This window comes from Amphiura filiformis, chromosome 15 (genome assembly GCF_039555335.1).
Source record: "Amphiura filiformis chromosome 15, Afil_fr2py, whole genome shotgun sequence".
NCBI lineage: Eukaryota > Metazoa > Echinodermata > Ophiuroidea > Amphilepidida > Amphiuridae > Amphiura > Amphiura filiformis.
The window spans coordinates 58189682-58198761 of NC_092642.1; the positions used below are offsets into that span (position 1 = coordinate 58189682).

At 40.2% G+C, this 9080-nt stretch overlaps 2 protein-coding genes across 2 annotated transcripts; one reads left to right on the forward strand and one right to left on the reverse strand.

Moving 5' to 3' along the window:
* The first annotated feature begins 289 nt into the window (after positions 1–289).
* LOC140171066 (uncharacterized) lies at positions 290–2055 on the forward strand. The gene is made up of 2 exons (XM_072194241.1): positions 290–1310; positions 2027–2055. Exons 1-2 carry the CDS (start codon positions 290–292, stop codon positions 2053–2055), a joined length of 1050 nt encoding a protein of 349 aa, XP_072050342.1.
* Positions 2056–2939: 884 nt separating this feature from the next.
* Positions 2940–8474, reverse strand: LOC140171882 (uncharacterized). Its single transcript, XM_072195224.1, has 2 exons — positions 8220–8474; positions 2940–7714 (listed from the first exon to the last, which is right to left on the reverse strand). Exons 1-2 carry the CDS (start codon positions 8428–8430, stop codon positions 6939–6941), a joined length of 987 nt encoding a protein of 328 aa, XP_072051325.1. The 5' UTR covers positions 8431–8474; the 3' UTR covers positions 2940–6938.
* Positions 8475–9080: the final 606 nt, after the last annotated feature.

Below are 9080 nucleotides of genomic sequence, written 5' to 3' on the forward strand. Positions count from 1 at the left end.
ACATTTCTAATAATCTCTCACTGAATGACCATGTTTTTATTATTTTTCTTCAAATTTCTTCGAAATTTTTGAAAATTTTGTATCAATTTTTATCCAATATGCACTTATATTAAAAACTTGTATTCTCAGCTCGAAGGCACGATAAGGGGGGCCATCCTGGACAAGTGCGCCGTTCAAGTTCAAACGAGGTGTATTCCAGGGGGACCCATTATCTCCCATTATCTTTTTGCTTGTATTTAATCCGATCATTCAATGTCTGAAAAACCAAGAAAGTCTGCATGGTTATAACATGGAAGGAGAGAAATATATCACTCTACCATTCGCAGATGATTTCTGTTTGATAACCGGTGACAAACGCAAGCATCAAAAGATAATGTCTGAAATTCACCAAATTACCAAATCTATGAATCTTACCTTGAAACCGTCTAAGTGTAAGTCTATGTCCATTTGTAGTGGTAAACCAAACACATGTCAATTCAAGATCGGTGAAAATGTCTTAAAAACAATAAAGGAGGCCCCTGAAAAATTCCTGGGCAAGCATATCACCCATGGTTATAAAGCCAAGGACACCTTTGAGATCATTCAGAACAAGATCACTGAACATATGAATAACATCAATGAAAGCCTCGTCAGGGATGAGTATAAACTCAGAGTATACATTCAATACTCTATTCCTGCTTTACGATATTTGTTCTCCGTCCATGAACTATCCGACACCCAGTTGATGTGCCTTGATCACCTTCACACCAATGCTATAAAATCTTGGCTTGGGGTTGCCAAATTTGGTTCCACACCAGCTGTTCTTTACAGCCCTGATGGGCTATCCCTTCCAAAACTTTCTGACATCTATTTAGAAGCTCATACATTATCGTATGCAAGATGTCTCGTGAAAGCAGATGAACGAGTGATCCACGCTCTTCAATGTAAGATCACTCGGGAGTCCGCTTGGAAGCAAAAAATGAAGAATTTCGGGAGTAAACGATGGAGCGCCATCTACCTCACTGCCTGCGCAAACGCGGTCCAAGATTCTTCTACTGAAGAAATCAGGCCCAAATGGAAGGTGGTCAAGGAAAGCATCAAAAAGGAACTCACATGTGAAAAACAAAGGGAATGGAGAAATTATATCCAGCCCCTTGTCGCCCAGGGTAACATGCTAAAACTTATTGAGGCTGAGAACAGTGACCTTACTTGGAAGTCGATGATCTATAACTTGCCCAGGGGGGTCTTGAGTTTTGCTGTTAGATCTTGCATTGACTTTTTACCCACTTTCACCAACCTCCGCACTTGGGGTAAAAGAGTCAATGCCAAATGTAAGTTATGCCACAACACTCAAACCCTCCTCCATGTTTTAAACAATTGCTCCGTGTCCCTCCAGCAAGGCAGGTACACATGGCGGCACAATAGTATCCTCACCCATATTATTAATATGCTGTCCCAAACCATCGAAGACAATTGTGCTATTTTTGCCGCCCTCCCTGGATACACAATAACAGGCGGCACTCTTCCACCAAATATCCTGCCTACTGCTCAAAAACCCGATCTTATCATCATTGACAACCATAAAAAGTCCATTCACATATTCGAGCTAACTGTTCCTTTAAAACAAACATCCAAAACGCCCACGTGCGAAAATTTTCCAAATACCAAAATTTGCAATCTGATATCATCCAAAAAGGTTTCAAATGTTTATACCTGAACTGTTTTGAAATTGGGTCCAGGGGTCTGGTTACAAGTGAGAACGTGGGGAGATTGCGTGACACCTTCAAATTCGCAGGAGCCAAATTCTCCAAGCAATTGGTCCGGGAGATTAGTAAGATCGCGCTAGTCAGCAGCTTTACAATCTGGAACGCCCGTAATGAGCCCCATTGGGAGGCAGCTCCTTACCTCAAAATCTAGCTCTCCCACCCCCTTTGCTTTTTGCTTTGCATCTCTCCCCACGTCCTCATTTGCTGTGTTAAAAACTTTTTTGGCATTTGTATTTTATAATAGTTGTATTTTTTATTGTGTTTTGTGTTGCCTTTTTAAGGCCCTCCTGCCTGCTTGATGGCCTGCTAACGCAGGTTTTCAGCGTGTCCTGGGGGTGATCGTACATTCTTTTGTTAATTTTGATGTATTTTTTTTATGATGTGATTAATAAAGAATGATTGAATAATATAATTTTGAACCAAATTTAGTAAGATTTCCCCAGGCTCACGGTTTGACCTCCTTTTCTGGTCTTCTCACTGAAAGACTCCCCCCTTTTTGGTGTCTAGGCTCTCACCGAAAGCGAAAGACCCCTAGTTTCGAACAGCAGTCCACACATCCCCGTCACCCCCCCGAGCCTACATGGTCTACACACGCTGTGGACGGTTACCGTAGATACGTTTTGGATGTAAAATAACGTACATTTCTCTGTCAAGTTAGCTCAATCGATAAGGCGTTCGACTATGGTGCGAGAGGTTGCGGGTTCGAACCCTGGCGGTGCCTAAAATGCTCTCGTGAAAAATTGAGTTAGCTTGAAATTCCCCTGAACAAGGAACTCACTGCTAATTGTCTCGTTGTAACTCGTACGAAACTCTGGGAGCTGATCCTGGTTGCGAAGGTTATTTGTGGAATGTCTAGGGTGTGCGCTTTTGTAGCAGCAAAATCCCTGAATAGTTGTTAAAATGTTAAATGGTTTATGGAATGATGTGGGGACGTAGTGGTCAGCGACAACTGTAAAGTGTGCTGAGGCTTGTGGATCAACGTCTAGGCGTTGTGCCTGTGCGTAGCGCACTATAAATCACTGCGCTTTTTTTTTTTTACATGATACAGACCTCATAGATACGCTTTTTTAGTTTTAAAATTTTTTTTTCCTACCTTGGTGCCCAGGATAATTATAATATTACAGTAAAACAATATTTTAATAATATATAAGCCATACAATTAATGTCATTTTACACTTTACACATACTCATACACTGTATGTTTTGGACTGGGCATGACTGATTCACTCTAAATAATCAACTACCAAAAAACGCATAAAGGGCCAAAGTTTGAAATACCTTTCCTGTGTACTAAAACGTCTATTCACCAATATGAAGTCGCTATGCATAACACGTCATTTACCATGTTTAATACAACTCGTTTCGTCGTTTCGTAAAAAGTGTTTGATAGCGATTTTTGTGAAATTTGACGTCTATGCACTGATGATTGTTTTGAAATTGTAGTAAACAGAAAAGTTGTAAAAGACACGTAAAGCAAACTTCACCTTCATTGTTGCTAAAACAAACATAGCCTTAGTGTGACAGTGTACATTTCAGGCATGTAATATGAAAACATGCTACTGAGAAACTTAATTAAGGTTAGTCTTAACCCTGGAATTATGGAAACTTTCGGGCCTCATAACTGCTAAATTGATGGTCTAAAAACTCTAAAGTATATAAAAGTATGCATATTTAGAATGGCAAAGACTTTATAAATTCATCTGTGATGTCAAATTTGGGCCAAAATGCTCATTTTTAGCCCAAAATGTTTTGTTAAATTTGTTAAAACTAGATAAAAATATATAGGAGCCGTTTTTTAAAATATTTTTTTGACTTTTGACCCAACATCACCAAAAATATTTGAAATTTGGGCGAAAGTCGGACTTTTTATGATTTTTTTGAAAATTAAGCATTTTTTTGAAGTGAAAAGAAGTGGGCCATAAAACCGTTTATTGGTGTTTGGGGCCAAAAAGTCTGGCCCAATTTTGACCTCACAGATGAATTTATCAAGTCTTTGCCATTCTAAATATGTACACTTTTATATAGGCCTACTTTAGACCAACCCACAATTTAGGGTTAAGAGCAACCTTAATGACCAAGGTACGTTGTCACTCTGTCTTTTAAAGTGATTTGAGTCTTACATAGCATGAAATAAGTATATAGGCCCTATTTAAAATATTATGTAAATCGGAAGATTATGACCTTTAGAGAAAATTTAGATTTTAAAAGAAACTGACCTGAATAACTCTATACCATGTATACGGTATACTCTGGGTATACCAAGTCAGAAAATCCATGTTTTGTCAAGAAGCGGTAAATTTCTTGACTTTTGTTTAGCTATGTCTTGAATTAAATTTTGAAGAAAAAATTCAGATAAAATCAAGTAAAAGTCAAGATATTGGCCATTTTCTTGACATAACATGGACTTTTGGACCTTATACCATACAGTGAGCTGTCGGGAGCGTTTAACGGGTTACAATTTGAGGACATTGATCTCTCTCAATACAAGTTGTTCTTAGCTCTTCTTATACAAAAAATACTGTTCCGTCATCAAAATAAACATTTGTTTTTCAAAAATACATTTAACTAAATTTCACCAAAATACAGCTGCATATATTTCACACAATACAATTTTTGAGTAAGCATAAACCCGATAAAAGCTAAAATAATTTTGATTCAAAATATACATAGGCATGAATTTCTTTGGTTTAATGTGACATAAAGATTCTACTTTATTTGTGTTAATTAGTTGTGGGTTTTGATATGTTTTACACGCCTAGAATACGCCATGATGAGCAAATAAACAATTTGTATCCTACCTGGAAACAAACCCTCATATCTCAGTATTCAAATCCTTTTTGATGACATCTTAAAATGAAGTAGAAAGTCTTTTTAATAGTGGTCTGGTGGTGGTGGTGATTCAATATCTAAATTTTATTTCAAAAAGATGCAATTTATTGAGCCACTGTACTTTTCAAAATTGTTATGCAAGTTGTATCAAAATGTTTGGTAGCCATCAGTTTTGATGGTTTTTGAAAAGCCTGCTTCTTCCAAATGCAACATTGGATTCTCTTGAAATGACCATAACTTTGAGCCGAACTTATTATTGTTATATGACTGTTTATGACAATTAATCAATACGTTATGAGGATCCACGTTGTATTTTGATGTGTCTGTCATGTCCACTGTATATCACTGGACACTGATGCACAGTGTCATCGCCCCGATATCTCCATGGTAGAAATCGCCATGGTAGGTTGAATCCATAGCCACGAAAGGTCATTTTATTCCGACCTTATGAGACGCATATAATTAGCCAAGTGACCTGACTAAGGCTACTGACAATAGCCGGGGTAATTGATTTCTCGCTGTGTGAGTAAGCTTAGGCCCTATACGACATTGCGGTCAATTGTCATACTGCCTCCACTGGAGTAGTGAGTGCAGATTATAGCCTGCGCGCTGTAGTCCATACAAGACCAACGCAATATAAAATTAGCGATTTTGGTCAGATTTTGAGTTCAAGACTCACGGCCGTTTCTCAAAGCGCAAACTAACGACTATCATATCTGTTCAACACGTATTTTCAAGTGTATGACCCAGATCTGGTTTCTTGAGACGAAATCATTTACGGGAGATATTCATCATCTTCTAACCCGGTATCCGAAGATTTTCGTCTGATATCGAAATCGTGCATAGCAATTCACGTGTATCGATCCCGTGTATTCATTTTAGTGTCTCTGCTGCACCAAATAATTATTAGCCAGGCGATGTCGGTGTGTGATGGGTACCAGCCTGTTCTCTTATGTGAAAGTAAACGTGGGCAAGTTGTAACAATAAAATATGAATTATAATCTTATGTGAAAATATCTCATGTTAATATATACAATCTAATATGTTAAAACATACTTATTATGTTTAAAAAACTTTATACACAGACAAATAAATCTATATCTTGTTACGAGAAACATAAACCAAACGCCATATTCAATTGCGGTATCGTTAACCCTAACGCCCGAAGGGCTTTTTGGCGACTGGAAGGGAAGGAAGGAATAAAGGCTTGCTCAGGGTGGGATTCGAACCCGAGTCTCGACCCTTTGCATGCCAATCATTAGTCGGCGACACATTTTAGCCACGGGTCTTTCGCTGGCTGGGCCAACGGAAGCGTGCCTGTATATCACTTTGGGCGATGCACTTGAGATGCACGCACGCACGGTGCATAATATCAAGCCGTGTATTATGTGCTCAACCAGGTCACCTGATTATTAAGAATATCAGAGCTCTGTATTATAATTGAAGACCGAATTTAAAAAGACTAGTTTGTGTCTGACGTCAGAGCAAAGATACGGCGTGATTGGTTGCTGACCTGCGAAATACGGCATTTTTGGTCTGGTTGACAGGACGTAATACGCAAACTAGTCTTTTTAATTCGCTATTCAATTATATATTACATACACTGAAAGCCAAACTGGAGCCAGGGTGACTCTAAAAGCAGAGTCCAGCCACTCTGCGACTCTGTGGGAGTCATTTGACTCCCTTGAAGGGTCATACATTTCTTGAATCCGCGGAAGAATCACCATTGATGAATCTACACAGGAGTCATTTGACTCCCAATGTGGAGTCATGTTAGACATAGAGTCGCGTAGTGGCTGGACTCTGCTTCTGGAGTAACTCAGACTCCATTTATAGAGTCACCCTGACTCCATTATACAGCCTTGCTAATAAAAAAAAAGTAACACTTTTGGAAGTTTTGTGATTATTAGATGGGGCCTACCTCTCAGAACAACAAAATGAAAGGCCTCCTCCTTTTTCCAGGCATAATTGTATACGCGCTAATACAGCTGTAAGTATGGGTATTTACACCGATTTTGCGATAAAAAAAAAAAAGAAAAGAAAAAACGCCCCTCTTCCTCCTTTTTTCGAAAACCCGGACGTGAAACATTTTTTTAAATATTTTACTAGCCTAATCATTTGTTTTTGATAGAAAAGAAGAATGAAAAAATATTTTATGTTTGGGACACGTCATTGGACTTGGGGGTGGGGGCTGGAAGTTGGGTCGGGCGATCATTTTTTTCACGAGGATTTGTTTTAAATTTTCATATATTACTGTATACACATGGATGGGGTATTGTTTTTCTTCAAAAACTTCCACCTTCCCACCTGTAAGTCAAATGGTGCGTCCCTTAATAACATGAATAATGTCATATAATTGATGATTTAATATCCATATAACCAAGTCAAGACACAAGTTATAGCGATAAGAAGGAAAACAGCTTGATGACGTCCGGAGCCATTCCCACTTGGGTCAGTTGGTTGTACTTGTGCTGGGCAGCTCTGATGAAACTCGTAATTCGGTCCTTCCACGGTATTATATGCGCATTGGTTAGGTCCTCCAGGCCCGCCACCATCCCTCGGTGGAGGGGCACCGTCACCGTCCTGCGGAGGTCGCTGCCGCGGCATTGTGGAATCGGTTTTAGTAGTAAACTGCATCGGAGTTCCACGAAAGCATCCCAAGATATATGGATACACCTTGGTCATATGGTAGCGATATTTACCGTCTTCACCACATCGGCCATGACACTTATCCAATTCCGATTCTTGAACAAGTGTTCCGTCTTCTTTGTACGGGCCATAAATCGGGAATCCATCGCGAGCGATACCATGGACGCTGGTATCTACCCCCGGGAACACACAGGCATCTGGCAGCTGGTGGTAGTGGTATGTTCCAGTCATATCTGGATGACCTTGGCAGTCGTCGAATTCTTCAGCCATGTCTCCTTCAACGGCATTGCTACCCTCTATATTAAACGGATTGAACAGAGCAACGCCGTGGATGGTCCACCCGATTGGGCCGCCTGTAAGGCACTCTTCTTTGATAAGAGGAGTGGGGTATTCTGGTAGATCGACTTCAAAGTCTTGTTGTATGGCTTGATTTGGGTTGATCATCATAGTGTCGTGGTTGGGTAGGCCTTTGAAGACAAATGACACCATGCCTTGGAAAATCACAGAGAACAAAACAAGAATACAAATTAATTTCAATGAATTGATTGTGAACAAGGTAACGCGTCGACACAATTGAAGCGTTTGATCACTCGAGCCACTTTGTATGGGTCGAATTCAGTCTAATCGTTTTAATAGCGGAGCCATGCATGGGGATGTGACCCTCCCCAATCTTGGTCAAAATCGATTTTTTGGGGTGGGGGGGGGTGGGGAGGAGGGGCAAAGATGCAAACTTTTAGGAACATTTCCGGATTCCCCCTGCCATTTTATTTCCACTTGTGGCCAACCAGATGCTTCATTCACGTTATAAAGCCGATAAATAATGTAGACCTAGGTATATCATGGCATTGACTATAGGGCGCCCGGGACAGGGCGAGGGGTGAGTTCTTAAGATTAGCTAAGATTTGTACCCTCTTGAGGCTGAAATCATCAACAAAAATACGCCATTGGACCGGTTTTGATCATGAATGCATGGGCAACCTGGGGTTAATACCTTACCTTGTATTTTCTGCGCTTCGGTCTGCGCAACGGTAACATTCCCATCACCTCGTACATCGTGTGGAATAACCGGATCCCCGCGTATTTGGCTTACTTCATCAATAACGCCGTTCACTAGTTCTTCATAAGTGAGTCCTTCAGATGTGTTCGATAGAAGAAGAACACCAAACCATACCAATATGGCCAACTTAAAACAACGTCCAAACGCCATCGTGATACCGTACGTTGGGAAATGTGAGAGCAGTTTGTAAATAGCAACCTATTAAAAAGAGGTAATAAAATATTCATCATTTTCAAACACTGACGATATTGAGCGGTGGAGTTGGAGTGTCATTATGGTACCCCGGGGGTCTCTTCAAAAAAAATTGTACAGGGATGTGCCACGCAGACTTTCGGATGCTGACTTTCTCTACCTACTTTTTGCTGTTTTTGCTATACCCATCAGTATATCAAGTTTCAACAAAATGCACCCAAAATCACCCAAATTTGCCCTAATTGGGCGCTTTTAAGGGCACTTTTTCCAATATTTGCCAAAAAGGCACCCAAAACCGTGGTACATCCCCGTATCATCTTCAACCAGGGAGAGACCCCCCCACCCCAGGGATTGCCCGGAGCTAGTGCTAATCAAACAATTGAAACCTTATTACTCGTCTTCTATGCAGTGGGGGTGGGGGGGGACAAATTATTCTACCGTAAATAGGGAGCCCGTTTATGCAAATGTATAGGCCTACGTAGTGTCCCGCCTATAAGCCTACGAATAGGGTTCGGATTGGATTAAGGACTTGGGAAACTTATATGTATTCATTTGTAATACTCGTATGTATAGTCATGATAGTAATAATAGTCTGGCAGAACGACTCG